The 27,771-nt window shown below is 31.3% G+C and overlaps 1 protein-coding gene across 2 annotated transcripts in view; it reads right to left on the bottom strand.

Moving 5' to 3' along the window:
• The window catches only part of LOC124535541, a 191,091-nt gene continuing 163,320 nt past the window's right edge, over nt 1-27,771 (bottom strand). For both annotated transcript variants that reach the window (XM_047111761.1, XM_047111762.1), the window contains 8 exons: nt 8,122-8,228; nt 7,724-7,831; nt 7,546-7,639; nt 7,213-7,406; nt 4,893-7,004; nt 4,266-4,428; nt 3,484-3,652; nt 1-3,355 (listed from right to left, as the gene is read on the bottom strand). In XM_047111761.1, coding sequence (XP_046967717.1) covers nt 3,154-3,355; nt 3,484-3,652; nt 4,266-4,428; nt 4,893-7,004; nt 7,213-7,406; nt 7,546-7,639; nt 7,724-7,831; nt 8,122-8,228 — 3,149 coding nt within the window. In that variant the 3' untranslated portion in view covers nt 1-3,153. The remainder of the gene's footprint in view (nt 3,356-3,483; nt 3,653-4,265; nt 4,429-4,892; nt 7,005-7,212; nt 7,407-7,545; nt 7,640-7,723; nt 7,832-8,121; nt 8,229-27,771) is intronic.

Below are 27,771 nucleotides of genomic sequence, written 5' to 3'. Positions count from 1 at the left end.
TTGAAATAAAAATACATATATTACTTTTACATCAATATTAAATTACAGCCAACGTAACTATGTAGGTTACAATAATAAAAATATACCTATATAATTTCCATTGAAACAAATAAATAATAAAAACAAGGTATTTTTCTTATTAGTAAACCTAATTCTAAAAATTATCATTGACTATAAGAAGGTTGCAACTGCGGAATCCAGGTAACATTCTTTAAAACATTCCATCTACAAGCAAGGGAGAGCTCACTTATAGTAATAGTACTATTATGGAATTTACTCATTAATTCTATAATTAATTAGTAATGAGTAATAATATCGATGAAGTGTGTACGTGAGTAATACTTCTAGGTTATACATTTATTTTTTTTGAAATGTTAAACTTATATAATTTGTATATTTTATTGTATACATAATATTTTAATTTTATAGTCCGTTATTGTCTATTTTTAAAATGATTTGGAATACTTTCTACCCATTACATTATTTCGAAGTGTTCGCGCGCACAATCCATCGACATTTGTATAACCTAAATAGAAAAGAGAATGGTATTACATTATTATTGAATAATAGAACTTTTGCAGCTAACTTTTTTGGCATCAAGCAAAGAATAAGAAAATAGTGAGAACTTAAGCTTTGGAATAGACACCAGTGAGATTATAATAATAATAAGTTTACTAAAATTTACAATGCTGTAAAACTGGAAGATTTATTTCATTGAAAAACATATATTATGTTTTTTTTTGTTTTACTTTTAATTAAAAGTAAAAGTATACCGCACTTTCAAATGATGCTAAATGTAAACAATATCGTCGTGTAACAAATGCCTAGACTTAACTAGAGTTTACAGGCGTATAAAACCTTTGGCTAATAAAAGATAACGTTTCATTGTTATCCATTACTGTCATTATCAATTAACAACGGGGAAAGGCATTCGAAATGGAAATCGCATTCGTTGACGCCATAAAGACATAATATATGTTTTATATTGTATGATGTATATTGGCTTAATAAAACGTTAATTCATTATAATTTATTTTGGTTGGAACGTATGACCGTAATTTATAAAATAGTCTTGCGCTATTTAGTAATTGACTTATAACGTGGAGGAGCTCTAAACACCTTCTTTCCGAGGTAAATGAAAAACTGTAGCCTCTAATCAAACTATAAATAGTAGAAAGGTAAATGGAAGTTTTTCATGTTCACTGTACACACAGTAATGTAAAACAAATATTAAGATATGTTTGTTATTGTTTACATTTCGTGTCATTTAAAAGTGCGGTTTCATACGCTCTTAATTTCTTTTGATGTTAAATTTTAAATATAATATAAAATCTCACTGGAAAGATAATAAAGTAACACATAATTAATACTAAGTAAATATGTACAACATATAGTCAAAAAAATATAGAAAGACAGCCAACAACGGAAATATTTTAGAGATACATTGTAAGAAACAGAAAAAAGCAATTGTGCACAAATTGCATTTACATATAAATGCCCTTTAAATTATATCCCGCTGAGGAACAATAACGTTTTATACTTCCTTTGCTACATAAATGTAATCGACACAATACATATTCAAAGAAAATAATCACACATTAAATTTATATGGTATTGTAAAACTTGCTTCACGTAACTTAAATTAAATTCTGAAATGTGAAAGTCTTTTCATAACTTAAAATGAGTTTTTCGTGTTTCCGGACATAAACTCTAATGATAAGAGACTGCTATAGTAATCGTACAATATATCTCTTTCCGTCCAACACACTTGTTTACATCTATGCACTAATATTATATTTAAAATATGTTACAATGTTCCCACTTGTTATTTTTTTTAAGTGTAAAATTTGACACTTAATGTGAAATAAAATTGTGTCAACGATTTGTTTTACAAAATAATGAGTACAATTTTATGTTGCAATAAAAGTTATTTTCGCCTTTGAAAAATCAGTCTTTATAGACAATAGTGAAAAATTAAATTGATAAGCAGCCTTTATTAAATGGTTAGAAAAGTTTAACTCGATTTGATAAATGGTAAAACATTGATCAGATACTATTATTACACAATCAAAAATATATATTCAATTTTACACAGAACAATTTAAAGTAAATTAACGTTGTCAAATTATGAGACTCATTACTACTTTTACGCTAATAATAATAATAGGAAAATGTATTTTCTATATAAATTAAATAAAACCTAGAGAAGAAAGTTGTGATGAAAAACTGGTATCAAAACAGTATATGTACCTAAGGTAAATAAAAATTAATTGATTTTACTATATAGGAGAAATAATTAATTTGCTTGATTCCATGTTCTTCTTATTTAATTATTTATTTATTTCATTGCGTCGATTGAACCTACTCCACATTATATTTGACTACCTTGTTGATTTCATTTTTGATACTCATTACAAATTCGGTGAATTGCAAAATCAAGTCACAATATAACATAGCTTAATTGCGCTGTATTTAACTTATTAAAATAATAATTTATTATAGACTCTACGTAGATAACAATGTAACAGTAAATTAAAATTAATTTTATTCGTATAAATGCCTTTTCCTTTTAGCCAAACAAAACATGAAAAAATAATGTTAGACCGAATTACCCGAGAGACAAAACGCGGAGAGTAAGTCAGCATCTACTACGAACACTCATCGCCTCTACAGAAGTAAGAATACGCGATACTTAGTCATCAATCCCAAAGCAAAAATAAACATGTCGCTATTCACAATTATGCATTCATGATTTCCTTACAACTACTTATATTTTATAAAAAGGCATCCATTGTCAAAACTTCATCATCATGATCGATACACAATTTGCAAATCAATTTAATAAACAAGAAACATCACTACATTACAATACAAGCAACAGAACGACCGATCGGCGAATATTCAAAAAGAAAATGGCCACACACAATCTACTGGAATCGGGTTTTGTACTAATTAAGGTTTGACGAGACACTACGATGTAAAGTATACAATTCTCACGCCGGGACCGAGTCGCGGCATACCGCCCCTTGACTTAACTCCAAGCTTTGGTGTTCACTCCTAATTGGATAAAAATACTTACAAAAATCTTGAGGTCCACCGAGCCCGAAATTTATTTTTTGCAAAAATCGACATCCAAACGTTTCGGGCGGTGGTTCATTTGTTGGGAACGTGTATCTTCTTGGATCTGAAGTCGTAGATTTTTCGGCAAAACAGTACTAATTCTGGGGAGACTGAAGGCGGCAGCTTGGTGTCGTTGGGCGCCAGCGCCGACGTGACCTCGCTCGCAGGCAGCGACGGTACTATTGACGGCGCTATTACAATACCCTCCTCGGCTGCTTTGAGCCGTTTCTTGTATCTGTAAAAAATAAAAAAATATATTATAGGTGACAATTCCAAAGCTAATAATTTATTGTTGAATATCGTTTCTTTTTATTTAATTGAAATATTTGACACTGACACTCTGACTGACACTCAGACACTCACCGACAGTACTCGTTGAAGGTGAGTACGTAGCACTTGTCCTCAATGCACGCGACGGAGTTGGCGTCGCGGTGGCGAGACGCAAACACCTCGTCGGGCGCGTCCGCCGCCTGCCGCCCGCGCTCGGTGTGCTCCGGCCGGTAGTACCACACCAAGGACACCATCATTTCGCCTGAAATATACAACATATCAATTATGTATTGTTAGGCGATTTGAGATTATTTTATATCATTACTTTTGCTGTGTTTAGGTAAACCATTTCGCTATATTCTACTACTAATATTATAATAGCGAAAGTAACTGTTTGGCTATTTTTCTGTTTCTCTTTTACGGCGAAACCACTGAACTGAATTTGATGAAATTTGAATTGAGTTTGAATTCCGAAAAAGAATATAGTCCTTTTCATGCTTAAACACTGGCGACCAACCACTATAACTTAGAGACGACTTATATATTATATATTTAATATATTCATTTATATTTATGTGTGTAATTGTTCATTTATTTTATTAGTATATATATATTTATGTATAGATGTATGTATGTTTATTTATATATATGTATTATTGTATATATTAGGCACCACCTACCTTTTCGCTGCACAATTTCCATAAATCAAAGGTTGTCTGGCAGAAATCGCTACTTAGCGATAAGACCGCCATTTTGTACATTTTAATTTATTGTTTTTGTTCCATGTAAAGTTTATTGTTTGTGGTGTACAATAAAGTATATTCTATTCTATTCTATAACGAGCAATAACTTATATTTAAAAATAATATTGTTACCGTCATCGGGATTCTCCCACAAGCTGGCTATCCTCGCGACGAAGGGCTGCGCACGCGCCTGCGACGCGCGCAGCAGCACGCAGTCGCCGCGCGCCACGCGGTCGCCGCTCGCGTGCGACATGCGCGGCCAGCACCGCGCCGTGCGGTCTAGGCGGGAATCGTTCTGAAAAGGCAACCATTTCAAAGTGTTGTAGTTGCTTTCGACTGTGTGTTTAAATGAGAGATATCAAATAGAAATAAAACTAGCTATAACGGATTTGAATCGCTTATTTAATTATTAATTATTTTTAACATCCCGACGTTTCATTTTTCAATCAAAATTAATATAAGCGATTCAAATCCGTTATAGCTAGTTTTATTTCAATGTGTAATCCCGAAAATTTAAGACAACATTAGATATCAAATACATATATTTTCTCGTATTCTCTTTTTTATTTGGTCCATTTTTTTATACATTATCTATTAAAGGATTGTTATCTCAAAAATAAGACAAGACATTATTTATATGAATTTTATGGATGAGAAGGGAGAAATGGATCGAAATGTGGGACCCAGAAGAGGACCTCTTTCTGGTATGCATGATTTTAAAATGAATCTAGCTTTAAATGTTACATATATAATACTTACATTGAGGTAGACTTTAGATAGGTAGTTTTCGCCATCCCAGTTCCATCCGTTGCTCCACCGTGGCGGCGCCCGGGGCTGTAAGTCAGGCGGAGCTAAAGGAGCCGTCACCCGTCGCATTCGTCGCCCTCCACTTCTTCTTCTTCTAGTCTTCCTGATACTAGGAACCGGCGACGAACAAGCATCCTCTACAACTAATGAAGCTTCGTCTGTCTTGATAACTGTCTTTTTTGAAACAAGTAACTTGACCACCTTCTCGACATTTTTACTTTTAGCTTCTCCGCTAACTTTTTCGCTTGTTAACTTACAACGCTTTGTTGAATTTATTTCTTTTTCTTTATTACTTTCGAGATCTGTTTGCTCGTCATCGTTTACATTGGATTCAGATTCCAATGATTTTGTAACTTGTTTCTTTGACGCAAGCAACTTAACTAACGTCTCAACGTTTTTGCTTTTATATTCTCCATTAGTTTTATCTATGCCGAGTTTGCATCTTTTAGAAAGTGCTTTATCCAAAACTATATTATCAACAGGTTTATCACATGCATTGGAGTCTAGTAGCGGACTTTCTTCTGAACTCTTCTCTGGTTTTTGAGATTCATCCATATTTTCAGTATTTTCCAATTTATTAGTCACGATCTTGCCTTTTGTACATTTCGTAGATTTTATTGGCTTTGTAATGTCAAAAGGGATATTGTTTTCTATTATATTATTAGCACATTTAATACTTTCTTTATATTCACAATTGTCCTTGATATCAGCATTTTTCTTAGTATCGTTTTCAACCGAAAGATTTGAAATAGATTTTTCTATATTTGATTCACTTTTCAATAGCACTTCATGGTTTTGGTCCTCTTTTATATTTAAAGCTTCGGTGGGAGTTGATAATACTGATTTCAAGTTGTGCGTAACTTTGCAGTTTACCTTGTCAATTTTACAAGAATTTCTATAAGCTAATTTCTTTTCTACAAGTTGACTGACCGCCGCAATGGTTTTCGATCGAACGCCGTTTACAGGAACATTATTTTCTACGATGTTGTTATTTATATTTAGCGTTTTCTTTATATTGCTTTGGGAAATGTTTTCATTTGGTGCTAGAAAAAGTTCAGCAGGATTTAACTTTGTATCTGGTGTATAACCTTTGGCATCTGGCCTGTCGATGCTATTTTTCTTTATTAAATTATCGAGTAGAAGAGCACTTTTAGTTTTAGGTTTCATACATAAAACATTGTCAGGAACTGCTGCTATATTCATTAGACGCGGGTCATCATTATTGACCGCCTCAATCAACGATTTTTTAGCTTTTGGCTCCATAAGAGCTATTTCTGATTTTCTTTTATGTGCTTTCTTGTCACCAGATGAAGTTTTCGGTGTTCTTTTATTACAATTCAATTTCTTTTTTGGTTCTTTTGTTATAGTTTCAGTTCGTGTAACATGTGTATGTTCACCAGAAACTTTTCTCCGTTTTTGTAACTTTACATGTTCCCCGATTCCATTTGTTTTACAAGCGTCTTCGAGTTGTACGTCTTTCATCTCTATTTCCAACTTTGGTTTTGAATATCTCCGTTTAACGGCTTTCGCGGATTCCGTAACGTCAACCGCGTCTGTTAAGGCTGTTGTGCAATTGTGCTCTCTGAGAGCTTGCGTGTCTGTTTTTCTCGAGGTTGCATAGGTAGGACCTTCATTTTCTTTTTTAACATCAACCAACGGTGTCGATCTTTCGTCGGACGAGGATAGATCAATAGGCACGCAAATAGGAGGTGATATGGCGAGAACATCATCATCTGCATCATTGTGATTAACAGCAGGCGGTTGTGGAACCGAAATTAACAGTCCTGTGTCGTCACCTGCAAGTGACCGCCTAGCCATGGCTTTGCCGAGTCGAGCTCGACGAGGAGCTGCGGGCGGGGGTTGTGGGGCGCACGCTCCCCTTGCCGGAGAAGGTGGTCCTACAGCTTCAGTTGGACCCGGGATGTCAGCGTTCAGTCGAAGATTATCTCGTACGTCGTACATTTCTCGCTTAGGGGAAGCGCCACCGATGGTTGGTACTGGGCACGGGTGTGGAGCGTCGGCTGCTGTAGGAGGCTCAGGTGGCTCTGGTTCTAAAGGTGGATCCTAAAAAAATATTTATTTAAATGCTTAATTGCGAAAAGCCTATTATTATTTTATTTAATTATTTAACAGTTATATTTATATTTACGTTACTTATATTCTAAGAAACAGTATTGTTTCACTTATTTAAATGTGCCTATGGAAAGCTTATTTCTAATTGTGTTTAATCGCACAAAGCTGGCTGATTAGAGGCTGGTTTATTATATCTCACCTTCCCGCTGCCGTGATTGTCGGCGGCAGAGTCGAGTACGCACGCCCGCACCTTCGGTCGGAAGGCGCCCCCGGGCGGCGCGAGGGTTGAAGGTACGTCCGCTGGGCCGCCACCGGTAGGGGCTTTACCAGTAGCGGGCCCAATAAGGACGTTTTTTGGACACGCGTTTAATGGGCACGGGCATCCTCGGTATTCTGTAAAGAAGACGCGATCAAGTTAATTATTTGTTTAGAAAATAAGCCGAAAAAGGGTCAATGAGCTTAATACATTTTGAGACGGAAGTTTAAGGAAACATAATTATGTCGAATCAATTTTGTTTCGTTAGACACTAACCTACGTATGGTATCCTTTGAGGTGAATGTTGATAGCATGGTGGTGTTCCATAATACTGCGGTGGAGGGTATGGCTCACTTGCTACGCTTACCATCTGAAATGATATATAATAAAAAAATGAGTTTCAAATTCATTAGAAATAGAACATATGTGTTACAAAATTGAATTTAATATTAACCTGTGCATCAGGTTGTGGAGGACCCATGTGATAGGGGCCTGGCGGTCGGTAATACCGCCCGTAGCACAGCTCCGCTGGGTAGTACGGAGGCCCGTACTGTTGCAGTACCTGATTACAAATATATTTTTGTAAGTTAATACGTTTTGTCGAATTTTATTAAAAAATAATAATATTAAGGTTGATTTGAGTGTCAATTAGATTAAACTTACATCTACGGTTTAATTACGGACAAGCTAATGTGTGTTCTAGTAAAAAAGCGACTGTTACTTGTACATTATCACTATTATATTACTTTTATATCTATGTGATGAAGACATGCATTAATTATCATTTAAGAATGAATATTTATTCTTATTATACATAAAGTAATAGCATAAAAATGTCTTTTGAATACTTACAGGTGGATGGGGGGCATGGTAATGCGGTGGGGGGTGATATCTTGCAAGCGCTCGCTCTGCGTCTGCGCTGGTTTCTTTAATCAGCGGCCCTGCCGGCTGATAGTATCCTGCGGAAAAACATTAATTTGAATTAATAAACAATTCAATCATACTTTAATTTAAAACAAAAATTCGTATATAATTTCTAATTAGGTAAATGATATTGTTTGTTTTCTGATTATACAGGGATGTATAATGAATGCATCATTACCGAGAAATCGGTACATACAATACGATCATCATATAAAACTGTTTTTATACAGTTCACCCAAGAATATAATATGTTCGTATTAACATCTTTATTATATATGTATCTTATGTTAATGATGACCAATTAACTAGTTTTAATTTAAGTAGTTGTTCGATTGGACTGTGAGTAATGAATTAAGTTGTCTAATATTTTAAATATTTATAATTTGATAAATTTAATAATTAAAGAATACCGAGATTTGAAACAAGTGTTTTTCAAAGTTTAAATTAAGTTAGTGTTCGGCTAAAAGTCGAATTAAATATTCCAAGAGCTAGATTCGGTTTCTCTCGTTTGACAAACAAAAATTTATGAGGCTTTTCTGTTTTCGCGCATAGTATTAAAAAACTTATCTGTATTTATAATAATTGTTAGCATATATACTCTCGAGAAGGTAGCGCGTAAGATTTTTATCGAAACAATTTTTTCTCTAACCTTCGGCTTTAAATCAGTTCTGATTCAAATATTTTAGCCACTGAAACATCTCGAATCGCTTTTGAATTTGTATTCAGCTAAAACGCCTATCCTTGACTTGTATTGAATAATTATACATACATAAACATACAGAAGTCCAATTAAAGATGTTCTATTTTTAAAAGCTCATTACTTTTTTAAAGGTACATTGTGTACTAAATCAATCAATTAGCGTTAAGTCCGCCGTGCGTTTCAATACGTTATCTTTAGCCTTATCTATTCAATAGGGCAATTTATTGCTCGGAGCTAGCCTATCTAGCGTTAATTCATGCTAATTGACCCGGCATATGCTGACAGTCACTCGTTATATGAAATATAATGTCCACTCCATATTCGTAATAAACCCAACCAATGACAATTACATATGCATAAATGTACGTGGTTTTAATACATAATCAGCGATGGACAAGATGCACAAAAATATTTTACAAACGCACACACAATAATATACAACGTCCGTGAAGTCAATTTAGAGAAGTTAATAATTAAAATATGTTATTACTTGTTAAATAAAAAAAGTTTTGTTAAAAGGATCCATACATTAGCATTAACTTGAATACAACTTTATGTTTAACTTTCTTTATTAATTTTCCTCTCAGTAACTCATAGGTTAATTGGAAGAGATCCCTTACCTAAGTCTTTGCACGTACTGTTTCATTAACTCGTTTAGTAAAGAAACTGTATTTTATGTTCATATCTTATTTATGCACAATAAGGAGATAAACAACTAATGTTACTTATGTATGTTAGAAGTTAGGCGACTCTGTATGCCATCTAATATTAAGTGGTCACAAATTCACAATAGAATTATGACGACAATGTCTTCTTGACGATGTCTTTCTTCGGCATTTGTGGGATTTAAGTTGATATGGCTTTCGTACTTGTTCATGTTGTTAGTTATGTTGGGTTAAATCAGAATACAGTAATACAATGCATTGCTGTTTGGTGGTCGAATATCCGATAAGTTAATGGAAGAACTAGACGAGTCAGACCGAGGTCTGCTATTACTAAAGTATGTTTTTCTTTTTTGGCATATAAATAGCTTTATTCACTGTTACAAACTATGTCCCATGCAACCATGTAGGCTATCTATGTACCGATTTATCATATCTTCGGTGCCCAAGTCATAGTAACACAGATTCGTAAGTAATTTATTTGTATGTTATTTTGGTAAGCACCTGTATAGGCTACTCAAACTGTACAAGCTTCTCCAACCTTTACAGAAACTTTATTACATTACCCTACTATATCAAGTGTGTAAATATTAACTTTAATGTTTAATAATTATGGGTGAAACTAAGAACCTCCTTTATTTTCGTGTCGGTTAAAGCACTAAAACCTTCTTCTGAATGTAACAAATACTTTTCTGAAAACCGCATCCAAATAGCTTTAGCCAAACGCGATATAATCGCGGACAAACATACATACATACATACATACAAACAATCGAACTGAGATCCTCCTTTTTTTGTAGTCGTTTAAAAATAAAACATTATTCGCGTTCAGATCACAAACAGTAACTTCTCTGAAATTCTATACACAATATGAGCCTTGTGTCAAAGTAAGCACGCTGAATGTTTTGCGGTTACTTGACATCATCATATTGATTGGTTTTCCTTGTTGTGTCAGATTTAAGTAAACATGGACTGCATCGATATTTATTAATTGCCCCATTCAGTAAATATGCCAAGATTATTTATGTATTCATAAATATTAATGAATATATTTACGCCTCGATTGATATTATAATACCTTTAACGATTTCAGTCTTATTGTTATTTGATTTTGATTGTCAAAGATTAGATTGTTACATGTTTGGGTGAAATATTTAAAATACATTCTCTGTATATATATCTGTATGTATAGCCGATATATTTATCGGCTCTTGGCTTTGGACAAATAAATTAAAATATAAATGACAATATGCGAAACATGATTTTAGTCTCTTGAGTTAACATCAATTAATAATTTTTTTAATTTAATTGTTGTTTTAATTTGATGTAGATGATGTATTATATCGTCAAAACATTAACATTTTATTAGATTTTATCTCGTTTTCGCGGTTGTTTGTTTATGAACTCAGTAGAAATTTTGCAATCGATTTTAAATTAACTTCGCCAGTTACTTGAAAATTTAAACATAGCAGAAATTAATGTTAAAATAAAAACCGTCTTAAAGCAGATTTCACAGATGATAAGTACTATGACATTATTTACGATATTTTGCGCAAATGCTGTGTATCCTTTAATAAATTTTATATATCCATGGCCATTTTAGTTATTTGCATAAAAAAAAAGTTTTAAAAAGTTTTTAGTCGGATGCGGTGTCCCACATCCGTTAGACGCAACGAACGTTCTATAAGGAACACCGTATGGCGGTCAAAATGTAAACAACGCTTCAAGGACTAATGAAACTAACAGGCCTATATATTATTCTAAAATATGTCACTTGGATAAATCAATTATTTTCTAAGAAAATCACTATGGGGCATTTTTGTCAATTTCTATATAATCGATCTATTTATTCGAAGATTGTGGATCTACTCTTGGATGTTTTGATAATTTATTAAGAAAAAGCTTTTCAGACTTTAATCACCATTATCACATTCACCAATCACCATTATCAAAAATAAATAACAATAAAATTCCGCAACCAGACAACCAAATTAAAACACTACGAACAATTAACGAACATACAAATGTATTTCATATAAAATAATAAAAAAACATAAGTTTATATTTTAAGTTTGAATAAGTGTATTAATAGAATAAGGCGTCTTAATTGAAAATAAAAAGTGAACTAATAAATAAAAAATTGTCCAATCAAATCGCATCGATCAAACAGTAGAATTTTGCGTCAAATCCATAACAATGTTATTTATATCTTCAATAACATTGATCAATTTATTAGAAACAGTTACAAACATTCTAGTAACAAGAAGTAAATATAAACTCATAACATCATGTTTCCGACTCAGCAAGGTCGATGCGCACTTCCTGGGACATAGTCTACACTTTTATAATATACAAATAATTTTGTTTGTTACTTAATGAAATACTGTGTTGTTATTCTGTTAATTATGATTCGTCGTTCAAAACTTAATACAGGATTAATTTGTTTGTAAACAATGAATATATTTATACCCCGAAATTATTTATGAAGATTAGCTACTTAACGGTTATTTGCGGTGGAAGTCACACTCGGAATTAGTAATAAGCTTCAAATTTAATTAACTGGGTCGACTTACAAAATAACAATACATAATTTCTTATGGCTACGTACATACGAGTATATTTTGATTTATTTTATGTTTAGAATATGTGATTCCTTTAATCGAAATTCGTAATTGGCTGTGGTATTCCACATCCGTTTGATACGTGACCTCTTTATCATGGAAAATGTTCCGATAACATTATTGCAACAGAATAATAAAATAAATAGCGCTGATAAGAGTGCTTCAAAAGTTTTCATATTTAATGTATGTTTTTAGATTTTATATTGATTTAAAAACGGCCACTAACTGTTTAAGAATGTCAGCTATTTTTTAATTTGAAAGTGATACGTATTATAATATCTGAGATATGCAAGAGATATCAATATAAACACCAGAAGAATAACCACAACCTCACAAACTTCGTCCTACATTGATGCATTTTGAATACGTAGGTTGGAAAATTTTTAGTTCCAAAACTCAATTAGAAAAGTTAAATATTTAACTCATCTGTACAACGTAAGAAAAAACTCTTTGAATTTTCTCATCAAGGATATTCTAAAGCTTCTTTCATACACGCTGCAAAGTAGAGCACTGTAGCGGGTCACGCTTTAAAACTTCTTTCATGGAAAAGCCTTCGTCGACGGGTCGTTAATAAGCTATTACTAAATCCTTTTCAACAACTTTTAATAGCTTATGAGCAATTATTTTTTATTACTAAGTAATGTTATAAATACGAAAGTAAGTTTGTTTGTTTGTAACGCTTTACGCCTTAACTACTCAAGCGATCATCATGAAACGTTGACACTCCCGCCCAGGAGGAAACTAATAATAACGTAAAAGTGAAAAGGACAATGTTTATTACTGATTTATGGAATGCTTTAATTAATTTTTAATAAACCTTTCAGAGGCGAACCCTTGACCGTTAGTTGATCGTTTCATTCTAATAATGATACGTTTGACACTTGTAGGGGGTAATTTAGAGTTTGTAAACATTTTCGAAACCGGAAATTATGGTATAAAAATATACGCTTATTAAATAAATAAAATATTTATAGTAAAACTACTAAAGCCTATGTATAATCTATTAAAAATTGAGATTGAAACCAATCTTTTTCCCTTCGTAAAATCGTAATGCGTGACAAAGAAAATAAAAAACACTAATCTTGCAATAGATACAATTTGTAGTCTGTTGAAGTTATTTTTAAGTTTAGTTTTGTAATGGATATGAAAAAATAGTGACAAAAGAACTACGCAACGGTAAGTAGCTTAAGTATTGTATTTCTTGCTATGATTTACATTTAAGTATTGGATATTTGTATTTTCGTAAAAACAATAGAACATTTTAAATATATAAAAAATTGTTAATATACACAAATTAAGAATGCCATAATTTGTAAACCTGAGACTAAATCTGTCTACCGCTTATTATATTCACTTAAAAAAGCTATTTGCATTCATAAAATTACATTGATTTTATTCATGTTATAATTTGTTTAAGTAATTCAACATTAGCATTTTTTTTTTATCAAAGTTTAAGATTATATTTATGAATATTTTAAAAATGATTTCGATTAAAAACTTATAGAACTTTGCGCTTGGCAGTTACATAAGTTTTAAAACTGTTATATCATACGCCTTGCTTCATCATATTCGATTCGTATTTGACATTTCACGCACGTTAACCAAAGACCGTATAAAAGTTTAACATATAATTTTATATGTACAAAGTTCATTACTATGTATTTAGTCCAACTAGATTTATCCACAATTTATGTACGTTTTAAAAAAGGTCAGTCGCTATAATAAATCTTTAAGTTCAAAAGGTAAACTATTTAAAGACATATTAGATATGCAACTTTATGTTAAATACGGTAAAGTTGAATTACACTGTAGTTAAAAAATAAAAATTTAGTTTGTATGTAAGCGTAATTTTGAATAACATCTAGATATGGTGTGTTAAGTGCTTAGCTGTTGATAACACATCTCATATTTGAAGTTAAAAACAATATCGAGACAATTAAATACTGCTAACCAATCAACAGCTTTTAAACGGATACATTCTTAAATTTTGTCCAATTAAGGGTAAAGTTTTAAAGTGTACCTGAATTTCAACTTTCTTATTAAAGCATTATTAACGTATAGATACCTTAACTAAGCAATACACGCACGTAGCGCACTTAAGATAAATTTAAGTGTAAGGGACAGCTAATTGTGACGACATGCCGCGCCGTTCTCGCGACCGATCCGATAAAGGGACTAAACTATTCGAGCTTTATTTTGTGCGTTGGTTTGTACAGTCAATAAGCGAGGTTATTCCAGTTGTTTCCATAATATTTACACAAGCGACCATTGAGTTGTGTTCCAAGTACATCGTAGACCATTTCTATATAAAAATAGAACGTATTATGGTATCATTTTTCCTGTTCATTTTCCGTTTTTTTATTTAACGGACGTTTGTTTGATTAATTGGTTAATATGCATTTATTGTTTATTTTTCAATTGCATTTAATGTCTTTATACTTCTTCAAGGTTTCATTTAATATTTTTATTAACAGGTTAACCTGTTCCATCAAGTTCGTTAAAATCATTTTCTCCCGAACGATGTTGCCGACTGTATAACCTATACCGTTAGATACTTAAGGTAACTTATGTTTATTGTTTGTAAGCTTTCTCTATTACTTGGTCTTGTGTTTTTACGACAAAGATATGAGCTGCATAATTGTTTTTAATGTTAGACTTTGATATAAACATTCTATTTAATTTAATAAAATATATTGTTTAAGTTTTATTATTATTTAATGATTATTGATCATTTAAATAACATACAACTATAAAAGGCAAAAGTAAATTACTGAATAATCTGTATTTTAATAAGTATTAATTTAATCAAATAGAAATATATATTTCGTGCATATTTTTACAATTATAACTTAAATCTGTAATGAAACGAAGGAAGAATAAGTAATTCAATTAAGAAAGAAGTTTTTTTGAAATGAGAGGTTTTATAAAAAATATGGGAATGTTGCAAGTCATAAAATTAATTTATAAAGGCTATGGAGTTTTGGAAAAGCAAAGATACGACTTATATTCATTATGACAGGTGCATGTATGACATGTAGGTATTCATAAAATGTCTTTATCGTAAACACTTCATGATTAAAAGTTTATAAAGACTTAACAAATAAATTAATTTCCCAGAAAAGCATCATGGCCTATTATTTTATCGTTACGTTTCGCAGCGAACGCACTTAATTATGCCAATGTTACAAATTAATAGCAGCCGCTAACTTATGTAGCGATTCATGTGGCGCTCATAGGCCATAACTTAGCCTTTTCCAGCTCATAAATATAAATACCGATAAAAAGACTACCTTTTCACTTGTACGTCGCTACCGTGGCTCTAGCCGGTGTAAAGAAATGAAGAAAAAAAGTGCATTTGAGTTGCAAAAGACGGCCTAAAAGAAGCGGGTGGTTTGCCTTGAGTCGGTGTCGCAGCTGCTTCGCGTCTTAAGGGCGGTTTTTGAAGCTGCTTTTTGTACTTATTTATTTACCGGTTTTATTGTACGTTACAGGATCGATTGCGGCGATATCTTCGTGGCTCCGTTTTATTGTGTCCCACTGACGTGCTCTAGGTCAATGGTAGTATCTTGGATTAAATTTTTTGCTAGTCATTTATTTCGCACGAAGAGAATGTCGTTCCGTGAGTTTATGTATTCGATATTTTTAAACATTGTTCGTTTTAATATAAGGTAAACCGAAACGGGTATTGTTTATGTTCTTGAATGTACACAATAAAATCTATTGGTTATTGTCAATAACAGAGGTTATGGGCTAAGTATTCTCTTAATCCTTATTACTACCTAAAACAAAGTTGCATTTATTTAATTGCTTCCGAAATAAGAAGTAAGCAGTGTATGTATAAATGCACATTATTATTTTAATTTCGTATATTTTTCTAATATTACATTACATCAAATAATTTAAGTTGCTGATTTTTTGATCAGACTCGGTTCAAATTTCGTGTTGTGTTTCCTATACTTTAATTCCCTCAGTTGGCCAGAATTTTATAATGCTAATTAAACTTTTTGGAAACAGTAAAACCGATTCACGCTACTGTCAAGTAGCCTAAACTAAATCCAAATAAACACCCATAAAATATTTTTAGTAATTTTTGTAATATACCATTTGCAATGTCAATTATTCTGATGGTGAAAAATTTCCTTAATACTGATCGCGTATATATATAAAAAATACATACAATTAAACCGTCTGTTTAACCAGATATAAGAAGAAGCGCGTAAAGTACCTCAGCTAGTATTATTATAAAGTGCAAAACTTCTTACATAGTTTCATCTCCAGTATTTCGGTTTATATGCATTCTCAAGTGTTGCGAACTTTCAAAGACTAAAAGAAATCAAATGTGAAGGTCATTGTGTACAATCATTTAAGAGGACCTAAAGTTTCTCACAGATAACTTTCGTTATGTACTCTGCTTCGTATAAAATTTAAAGATGATACTTAACAATATTGAGGTATTAAATGAAATTATCTTTGTATGGACACCTTTAAGAGAGAATTGAGAGTGTTTCTTTGGATTAAATAATAATTACAACACTTTTATTTCATACCATATTTAAGTATTGATAAAAAAAATATGAGATGTCCAAATATACCAAATATTATTTTAATATATAAATGTTAGCATCGTGAATTGAACAGTAACTACTATAATTAACGCCTTAATATTAAAATTTTATTTGTGCAATATTAAAAAAAAAACGGTGTTAAAAAGTTTTGTAAGCCCGATAGATATACCGATCGCAGCATACCATACAATCGTATAAATCAGTATAAGCTTTCATATGAGAACCGCGAAGAAAATAAATAAATGTAAGCTAGATAAAAACCACAACCGATAATTCGCCGCGTAATCGGTTAACAAACAGTGAGACCGGTTAAGGTTAACCGTTCAATTAGCAACACGTAGGCTTGCCGCAAACTGCGCACAAATCAAACAAGCCAGATAATCGCTTTCATGAATAGAGTACACTGAATAATAAGCTGTATGTAAAACATACATCAATGAAAGCCAAGTTAATGCTCAACGAATGATCACTGAGTACAGAACCAATAACTAAAAAAAAAAACATTAAGGAAGTATCGATACAGATGTTTAAATCACATAGACTAGAATGTGATTTAAATATCTGTATTTATTTAACTTTTTTTTAAATTGATTTTTAAATCTAAATTTTTAAAAAAGAACACAATATTCGATTTTAAAATCTAAATACCACATTTGCATGGTAAGATTAGAAGCATTACCATAGACTGGTGTTTGTAATCGTTTAACTTGCAAACCAGAGTATGCTATTAAGTTTACCGCAAAGTGCGCACGAATCAAAATAGCCCGCAAATAATCACTTACAGGCGTAAATAAGCAACGTTATAAATAATAAATCTATCATACATGAATGAAAGTTGCATACATTATTACCTCGTAATCGGTAAACAAACATCTGCAACTAGTTCTAACTAAGCATTCAATTATTATAGACACGAGCAAGCTATTAGACCAGTAGCTACACTGCGCAAAAAGTGCACTATCATGATCTAAGTGACCGCTGCTGGTAGTAATTGTAGAGATCTACTTTACAAGCTCTAGATTTCGGAATTAAATTTGCAATATGTTTTAGTGTATTTATACACTTATTAGCTTTTTTCTGACATAAATATTTTTTACTTTAAAGAGACTGTTAATTAGTACTCTAAGTACAATTTGTAACTTTTTAACATACATATGTATATTTATAGAGAATTTAAACAAAATGGAATTTCGTATAACTTTAGAACTAGAAGTTAGTGGTGACATGTTATTTCATTGTTTAGAAAGTTCAAGAAACTTGATCTATCTACAAACGAAGAACCCGCAGGCGGTCGTGTATGATATAATAAATAGGTCTTAGCGAACGGAGATATCCCCTTAAACTAACTTTGGGTTCAATGCATTCTGAAATTATTAAATTAATTTTATTATAAATTATTTGCTTTAAATTACTAAGTAGTACATTTACACTCATATCATAAATAAATAATACAATTGTTTTCTAAAATATGTATTAAAATACTGACAAATTTATATATGTTTGTTAGTAGTAGTAGCGAGACTAATATTTTCGAGAAAATCACCGGACCCTAAGTGTTATTTTCGAAACGCAAATTTGTAACGGTACTTTCTGTGGTAACTTAATGTTTGGACCACCGAAGTAGAGATAATACTGGAACGAATCGTAAAAATCCATTGTACAAGCACTTTCACCTATTACGTAACAGAAATCATTCGGTCGGTTATATCCGAAACTTGAAGTTGACATATTCATATGTTGTGATTCAATTTCATCACATAAAATAAATTCTGCCTAGCTTCTCGCCGATAGAACATTTACAACTTTATTGAGCCGACCCATCCGAAATTAATATGATATCAATAACCTAAGATTTAAAACGACTTAAGCTCGATTCGAATAATCGATTTTTATCTACGTCCCAATAACAAAGCTGCTTCCATTTAAATGCAGATAATTGTCAGTATTTAAGATATTCCTTGATTTTAGTGATTTATTTATGCAAAGTGTTTTTTTGTTTTTTTTTTGGTTTAAAGTATAGGTTGGCGGACGAGCATATGAGCCACCTGATGGTAAGTGGTCACCATCACTCATAGACAATGACGCTGTAAGGAATATTAACTATTCCTTACAGTGTCTGCGCCACCAACCTTGGGAACTAAGATGTTATGTCCCTTGTGCCTGTAGTTACACTGGCTCACTCACCCTTCAAACCGGAACACAACAATACTGAGTACTGTTGTTTGGCGGTAGAATAACTGTTGAGTGGGTGGTACCTACCCCGACGGACTTGCACAAAGACCTACCACAAAGTTACTTTAATTTTTATCAATTCTATTTTCTTTTAATTTAATTAGGTTCTTCTTTTCTTCTTTGATCTTTACGTTGGAAGATTATAATATAAGTAAAAATATATTTTCTAAAAAAATCAAAATATACTTTATTCAAGTAGGCTTTCACCAGCACTTTTGAATCGTCATTTAACAACTATTTTAAGTGAAGCCACCACCAGTTCGAAAAGTAGATTCTACCGAGAAGAACCGGCAAGAAACTCGGTAGTTACTCTTTTTCAACATTTATAAATACTGTCAACTTAGTTAATTAAAATTATATATGTAATTTAAATAAAAATTTATCCTGCCTGGAAGTACACGAGTATTCTCTTAATCGAACTCCGTATCAGCTTTCGATATTCATGAAATTAATGTATGAATTCGATACAATCGCGTTAAATAAAGGTATTTCGAATTAATTTAGTTATAGTTGGGAAATCGAATATGCGTGACCGCAATCAAATCGCATTTTAATTTGTATCTGCGAGTTCCTTCACACTACCTATTGTTTGACCGTGAAAACAATTGCAATCGCCAGTTGCGTCTGATGTGGCGGGAATATAAAGGCAAAAGAAGTGATGATGAATTATGTAATTTGTCTCTTGGCTTCTAACAAATAAACGTAGCAAGTAACGCTGCTAATTCACGTAACGTATAATGATAGCTTCCGCAATAGCTGTTATTGCCATAACGTTCTTTTTAAATTACTATAATTTTATAATGCTTAAAAAATATAGAAAAAAATGAATACAAAACTTCATTTGATAACTCTGAATACATTGTTTGCGAATGCATTATATGTTATTACGAAGGTGATCGGCATAAACCTTCAATTATAATTACCCCAATAAAAAAAATTTTGCATACAACACTTGTTTTTAAAGGTTTTTATGGAGACGCATCCTTATTTCAAATGTGATTAGAATTTACATTTAAACAGTAAACAGAACTTTAAAATGGCGCTGGCTGCTTATGCTGTTTTGGGCTGTGTGAATGAAAGAACTTTCTTTTTAATCACGAATGTTGAGTGAAAATAACAAAACGTTGCTAGGCGCCGAATGTAACATGAATACCGCTGTCTAGACTGACAATTTTTTTATGTCGACGTTTGAAAAAATGCATACGATATCTGCTGCATTTCATTTGTATTTAAACGATCTATAAATGGAGCATCGAACTTGGTACAAACTGTTTATATATAAAAATATTACCAAACTTAAAAACTAATGTATTATTATCGAAACAATCCACTAGTCAAAGTGTCAAACATTTATCAAATTAAAATTATACCGCTATTCAATAGAAACTTCAGCGCCGACAATATTTGGTTTATTTCAGATTTATAATTTAGACTATAATGATTAACAGTCGGAAGCGACTGCGTCGAAAGGGGAAGGTAATGGTTTTGAATTTATATGAAACATATTTAAGTTATAGCCCGTATTAGCACAACAAGCGTGAAACAACTAAAGTGGCATAACCACTTGTTACACGGTCCCCTTCTAACCACCGTCTATACGCTATTAACTCTGTCAATATTATTCTTGTTTAATAATTATGTGTCAAACTAAAGTATAGAGAATAATTACACTTGTTTTAGATGGGGACGAGAGGGAATAAAACTAAAAATAATATTACTCGGTACAAAATGCATTAGTAAACTAATCTTATTCAAATTTTATATAATAGCTATTTAATGAAAATGTCCTATGTTCGTGGTTCGTATTTTATGGTTTATCTCAAACGATCTCTATGGCAAATATAATCGTATTTATTTGTCTATACGATTTACATAACTAGTTCTGACAAATATGTTTAAATGCGTTCTGTTTATTTCTTGGATAGTGAAGCAGTTGTATCGAAAATTAATGGCAGTTGTAACGTTATACATGTGTTAGTATAAAAGAGATAATAGAACTTGAAAAAGAAAATAAATATTACAGTAATATTAAAATTCTGTTATAAGGTCTATTTTATTAACAATAAATTACGGCTTCACAGATAATATTTCATCGATAACCCCACGCTGTATGGTACATACCATTTTTGCCGTCACTAAAATGTTCCATACAAGGTGATTAGACATTAAATGTTTGAATAGCCAATGAAGCATTCTACAATTTTTATTAGCTGCTGTATGGGTGAAGAAGGTAATGTGAGTATAACGTATTGTATTTTTTGCTGCTAATCCTTATTGTTCTGGTAACACGGAACATTATTCACCGTTAAGACAGTCTGTATGCAACGGAACATTTGTAATACTGTAAAGAGCAATAAATTTAAAATAAGAATTGCGCATTAGATCCTGTGGTATTTCGTTTAAACAACAAATTCGTAAAAAGGAACGATAAGAATGTTGGCAAGATTGCTGGTGCAGACATATCTGAAAACGAGATTTTTGAAGTTCAATTTAAACTCATATTTACTTGCAAATGTTGATGTTTCTTTACGTACATATAACAAAAATACTAGTACTACTTACTAGTATTTTTGTTATATATAAGCTTTACCCATACATGTTGTTAATATGTTGTAATTGGCCGATCAATTAAATAAAGCCGTCTTCTTTGTTCAAATGGAAAATCAATTATGAGAGAAAGAGAGAAACAATGCCAAAAGCGTATAAAATAATCTCTTAATAATACATATGAAATTAATTTTCTTAATTATTATTGAACAGTTCATAAATCGTTATTGCAGGTTTTTTCCAACTAATTTGTTATTAAAATAATAGTTTGATAAATAGCAATGGCGGAAATATTCCGGGTTTGGTCAAAGTCATTGGCCTCGGAGATGACGTAAACGAAATAATGATTCTCTTACACAGCGCTGAATGAGCTGTGATAATGTTATTCATGGAAACGCCTTAATAAGTATTATTAAACGTAAGATAAATATACTTACCGTAATTTTATTTGAACTAAAATATTACATAATTGTTTATTTACAGAATAATATAATGACTTAATTTTATAATATTATAGTAAAGTTACTATGCAAAGAAATAAGAAATAAATCATTGCTTTAATTATGCATGTTTAAAAACATAAGATTTAAATATTGAATCGTGCCTTTATGAAAAAATAATATAATTATTTTTTTAAAACATTGGCATTAAGAATATTGGTCAAAGTTTATATTACTGTAAAGAGAAAAAAATATGCAACACTCACTTAATTAAAAATAATGTATTATGTTATTATAAATATGTTACATATTTGGTAAAGTTTAATTTTTGAAAGTTGCAAAATTTAAAATATTTATAGCATAAATTAAGAAGTACTATACCAGTTAGTATAAAGGAAAATTAATAATTTATAGTTTTCGCTTCATAAGTTTCAGGCATAGCTAAGTAAGCTTATTATTGATCAATAATGTAATGTTAATATTCCAAGCTGGTAAGATCGCTTTACGCGTCAATATTATGAATTATTAATATTTGTTGTCTGATTATTATGAATTATTGAATTCGTAGTAGTATCTATTTTAGAGACATAATATTCATTAAACCAGATAGTATCCATGCCAGCTGTATGAAAATTTATAATGACCGAAATATATTTTAAGCTCTGTATTGTCGCCAATAATAGATGGCTCTTTCTGAATGACGTAATTTCGCGCCATTTTGAATGGAAATCCATGTTTATTTTTTGCATTCAAGAATGCTAGAGTCAAAGATCGTATTTGAGAGGTCGTCGTCCCCAGATTAGTTAGACACGATATATTTATGTTCACGTTTTTTTTTTTATTTCGCGGCTTTTTGCGGTGCTCGCGTGCGTTACCCTTTCTATTAAAGTTGGATGTTCCTGCAAAGTGCTTACACATCACTCTTAATTAAAACAACAATAATATTAAAGAAACGCAGGAAATTATGATGCGTTATATTATTACAATTTTAAAGATCATTATAATAGATATATAAGACGAAAAACCATTAAAGAAATACTACAAATTAGACTATAGATCGACTGTTATTGCGCCAGAAGAGAGGAGAATATATATAAGTAATGTAAGTGTATATACTATATATTTTATTATATACAATATATAATATACTATACAAGTTCCCTTATATCGATGCTCTTTCGCTCCTTTAATCAAATGAAAATTAATATTAATTTATAACAAGGAAACAATTTATTTAAAATGAATTTATTCAAATACAATTACGAAAACAGATTGAAAAGGCAATTAATAAGTAATAAAATCCAAAGTTTAGCGAAGCGTTAAAATAATTAACACAAAAATAGCTCCTATGTCAATATAGTAAAGTGAAACGTAAGCAAAAAGTCGGAATAATCAACAAATTCAGTTCGCACATGTAAGCTGATAACATAAATCGGCACGGCTCGTAAAAACAATGAAATGATCGCGTTTCGCGGAAAACGCTAATAAAAGTCGTTCGTTGAAGCGAAACAACTATACAGCACTACGTGTAGCCATACTTTGATCTGATCTTGAATAATTGTGATTGGATTTTGAATCGATGAGTTTTCTTATATCATTTTACATCATTTTTAAATTTAGAATATTTCAACAGCGTATGCAAGAGATTATTTACTGAATGTATATTTTGACCTTATGGTTAGGTTATCAAATTGCAAATCCCGAAGTCCTGATTCAGCTGGATCAATCAAAAGGATTTTTCTATAAATGAATTCTCAGTACTTAGTATTTGAAAGATGGAAGTATTTAAGCTTAGACCCGGAAAGAATCCTGCGCTTTCCTATCAGATTTCTCTGAGATTGAGGTAATAAAGGGTGCACTACATTTACACTAAACTGTGCAGTACACTTGAGCATTAAAATATTTCTAATATAAGCTAGTCTACAGTCAGGACATAAAGTTCATGAAGAGAAAAATCATAACTACATTTTATAATGAGAACGTTTTGTAAAGCGCGCTAGCATTCTGTTATAATTCTCGCTTGTTTTCAAAAATTAATCTTTCAATTCACCGATGCTACAATGTAATTGGATTTTAAAATTGTAAAAGTGGATTTGGTTCATTTTGATTGTATTTTAAAGTTATTTTATAGCTTTTTGTTAAACGTAATATAAATTTGTATTTTTCATTGTTTTTGTATACATTCTAAATTTTAATTATACTTTATATTTATAATTCAGGTAAGGAGAAATGAAATAGTCAATTAAAAACTATGTATGTAGTGTGTCTAATTAAGTTTTTAAACGTTAAAAAGTATAGTAAAAACGTTGTAAGCAAACGATGGCCGTTTAATTTCACACGGTAAATATACACTAAAATGGATGCAATTTAAAATGGCATTCATAAATAAAGCGGATTGGTTTGTGCGCACCCCTGTGACCTTGAATTGTCGAGGGTTGGCCCCCAGATAGACTACAAGTTGCACTGACTACCCGATTTGTATTTAAATGTTTCAAAACAGAAAGAGATAAAAAATGATCATGCTTTTAGTGACGCGCAGTTTACTTTTTACATTAAAGTTTTTGTTTAACAATTGGTCTGTATCTATTTTCACTTATTATTATACATATAATGTAAATTAATGTTAAGCATGTAAATTGTTTTAGTTATTTGTTTATCTAATTATGATTCGTTTTATAGCTTTACTTCACACAAAACAGTAAATAGACATATGAATATGTGAGAGATTTCTTTATTACAATTTGTGTTCCAATTAAAACTTTATTGAAACTAACGGAAGCGGTTTAATATTATTATTATTACCTATACTTAAATATGTAAATACATAATTAATGATATAAGTAAATAAATATTGAGTATAGTGTGTGACGAGAACATAAACAGCTGAAAATGCTCAAATCTAAATAACGCATATAAGATAAATCTGTTCGTGCTAATTGACATTCATATTTTGTGGAACGGGTATTTTTATATTTTACACATTATTTGTCAAGTTTTGAATTGTTACGTATTAAAATATTTCTTTTAATATCTTATAATATCCACAAGAACTTAATACAACACGAATCAATTAATAAAGAAATTTAATTTCGAGAATAATTTATTAAATCAACTAAATAATAAAGCTTGTATGTTTATTTCTTAAATATATTAATTAACTACGCCAACAAGTCACGCGTGTATTGTTTGTGAATTACAAATTTATACTTTGATATAAAACTTTTGCGATTTAAACGCTAATGAGGAACTACGCTAATTATTATTATGCTATAAAAAGGACATAAAATATCAACCCACTTCAGCTGGTCGTGACCATTTTTATCATTTATGGAGTGTTTGTATGGGGCTTAAAATGTATTCGCTAATCTGAAAAAGGAACTTTCATTAAATATTGCGAAGTCCATTTCATTATAATTAATTTAGTTTTGTACATCAAATTTTGAATTGTGAATAGTCATGTATTCTGAAACATTTGAATAAATGTTTCGTAATACCACATAATCACCTATAAAGATGTTTTTACGGTTTTCATTTAAAAAAATTCGAATGTAAATAAAGTTTATCAATAATTAAGTATAATTTATTCAACGTGGCCGACACCTGATTAACGCTTTAATCAGGGATTTCGAGTCTTAAAAACGTTTCGTATTGTAAGATGATATTCAGCGTGGGTTGTATTTTTCATTTTTGTTTTAACTCAAGTGGCAGCTTCGGAGAGTGATTCATAAAACAATCACGAATCGATTATCACTCAATCGACACTCCGTGTGCCAAGAATCATGGCCTCATTTTCTAATATTCTACATATAAGATAGTTCAGTTCGATTTTCAATATTTCTCGGGATGTTTTTGTTTAATCTTAAAAACATTCTGTTTCTTACGCTAGCTACATGGAAAAAATGTATAATACTTTTCTTTGAATTGTGAAAAAATGTTGGTTATCCTTAAAATAAAATGTTTACTTTTAAAAAGTGTAAAGCAATTAGTAACATGCTAACAACGTTTTCAAATATGTATCGAAAATTGGACGTTCAGGGATTCAAAGATGGTTAAATTAAACGTACGGAAAAGCGCTGGGAATTGTTCGAGTTCACAGTTTATTCGTACAAGCCGTAAGCGGAAAAGGAAAAATATTGGCAATACGGAAGCATTTTCGGTGCTACGCGATTGAGCTATGAATAACTCAGTTATGTATGGATTTAGAACTTGATTCAGACGTTTAGGAGTCTTGGAAAGTGTTATGGAATACTCTTCACGCTTTTCACGATGCAACTTAAAGATAATATGTTTAGATGAATATTATTGCACTTATCTTTACTATAGTTTCCGAACGAAATTAAATTTGGTATGAAGGTCGATTACGTCATAGAAAACGAAAAAGGATACATTTTTCCGCTTCGAGGAATAACGGCTAGTATTACACGTGCGTTGTTGAGTTAGTCAATTCACTGACAACGTAACAGAATATCCAAACATGGTATAATTTCAGCTTAAATGTATACTTTGGTATTATCTCATGACCTTTTGTTTGTGTATTGTTAATTTTAATTCATGTATTAAGTCACACCGTAAAAACACCTTGAAATAAGAGTTTAATAGAAACATGTAAAAAGTATTCCGAATACATACAAAGCAAATTCAGTGTATCTAGCGTCGGTCAGTCGCGACTTCACGCAATGAGATCCCGAGGCGCCGGCCTGTCCTACATCGCAAACCAGACGTTTGAGTGATCGCCCCACTGAATTATACCTACACATCACATGGAAATAGGACTTGATGCTTTGTGACCCTTTTATTTACATAGTCTTTGGTTTGTTCAGCCGATTTCATCGCTTGTTTACGAACTGTATAAAATATTTATTGGAATGAGTTAACGTTTTTGTAATTTATTATTTGCGATATATTGCGATTATATTTTAGAAGTTTACGAAGATTTATTGACGTCCACAACTCGCTGCATGAGATTTGCTCATTATTTAACAATTAATAACTAAATACGGTGTTATTTTTATACTATCATTAAATGTTTATTTATTTGATTATGTTTGAATTATTAATTTATGATAATTTAATATACGTTATTTACGATTGCAATCAAAATTCTGGTAATTAATTTTCTTTTAAGTTATTACCGTATAAAGTAAGCTGTGTTGTATCTCCTGTTTAGTAAAAAACTATAAGTGCTATGAAAGACCCGTAGACGAGTATCCAGGTGCGATCGTATGACAAACATGCAAATTTTTACATATGTATTAATTGTTTGATAACTAATTGACTTCCATACCTAACGTTTCTTATCAGAGAAAAATACCATCATAATTCATTGTAATTGATTTCGACGATAAGACTGCTTGTTTTATTAGTAATTATGATTATTATCAATATAAATCATTATTATTACCGCCGTTTGTATAATCTTTTATTTGATTCTTCTAATTAAATAAAGAATTATATGAAGGCATGAAAAACCTTATTGTAAAAATAACATTATAAAATCAGTTCATTATAAATTTATATAGAATAAGAGTTATACTGTAGAAACAAACTCGTAATACTATAATATAATACTATCGTATTATATTATAGTATACGGTAATACACGGTAATACTATCGTGAACTGTCAGGGACGACAAAAGTAGAAAGTGTATAAGTACACGATGATTTTACGTGTTTTACGTCCTTTCTGATCCACGGGAGTGTACACTTCTAGACTCCGGACTGTTAATCAAATCAATCTGTTAATCAGTCAAATTTTCTATTTAATATCCAAACAACTTTTATATTCCTCGGGTTTGAACCCAAAACGCCGA

Source organism: Vanessa cardui, chromosome 15, assembly GCF_905220365.1.
Source record: "Vanessa cardui chromosome 15, ilVanCard2.1, whole genome shotgun sequence".
NCBI classification, from domain to species: Eukaryota; Metazoa; Arthropoda; class Insecta; order Lepidoptera; family Nymphalidae; genus Vanessa; species Vanessa cardui.
The sequence above is the reverse complement of the archived record's forward strand: the minus strand, read 5'-3'. Positions and strand labels throughout refer to the sequence as shown.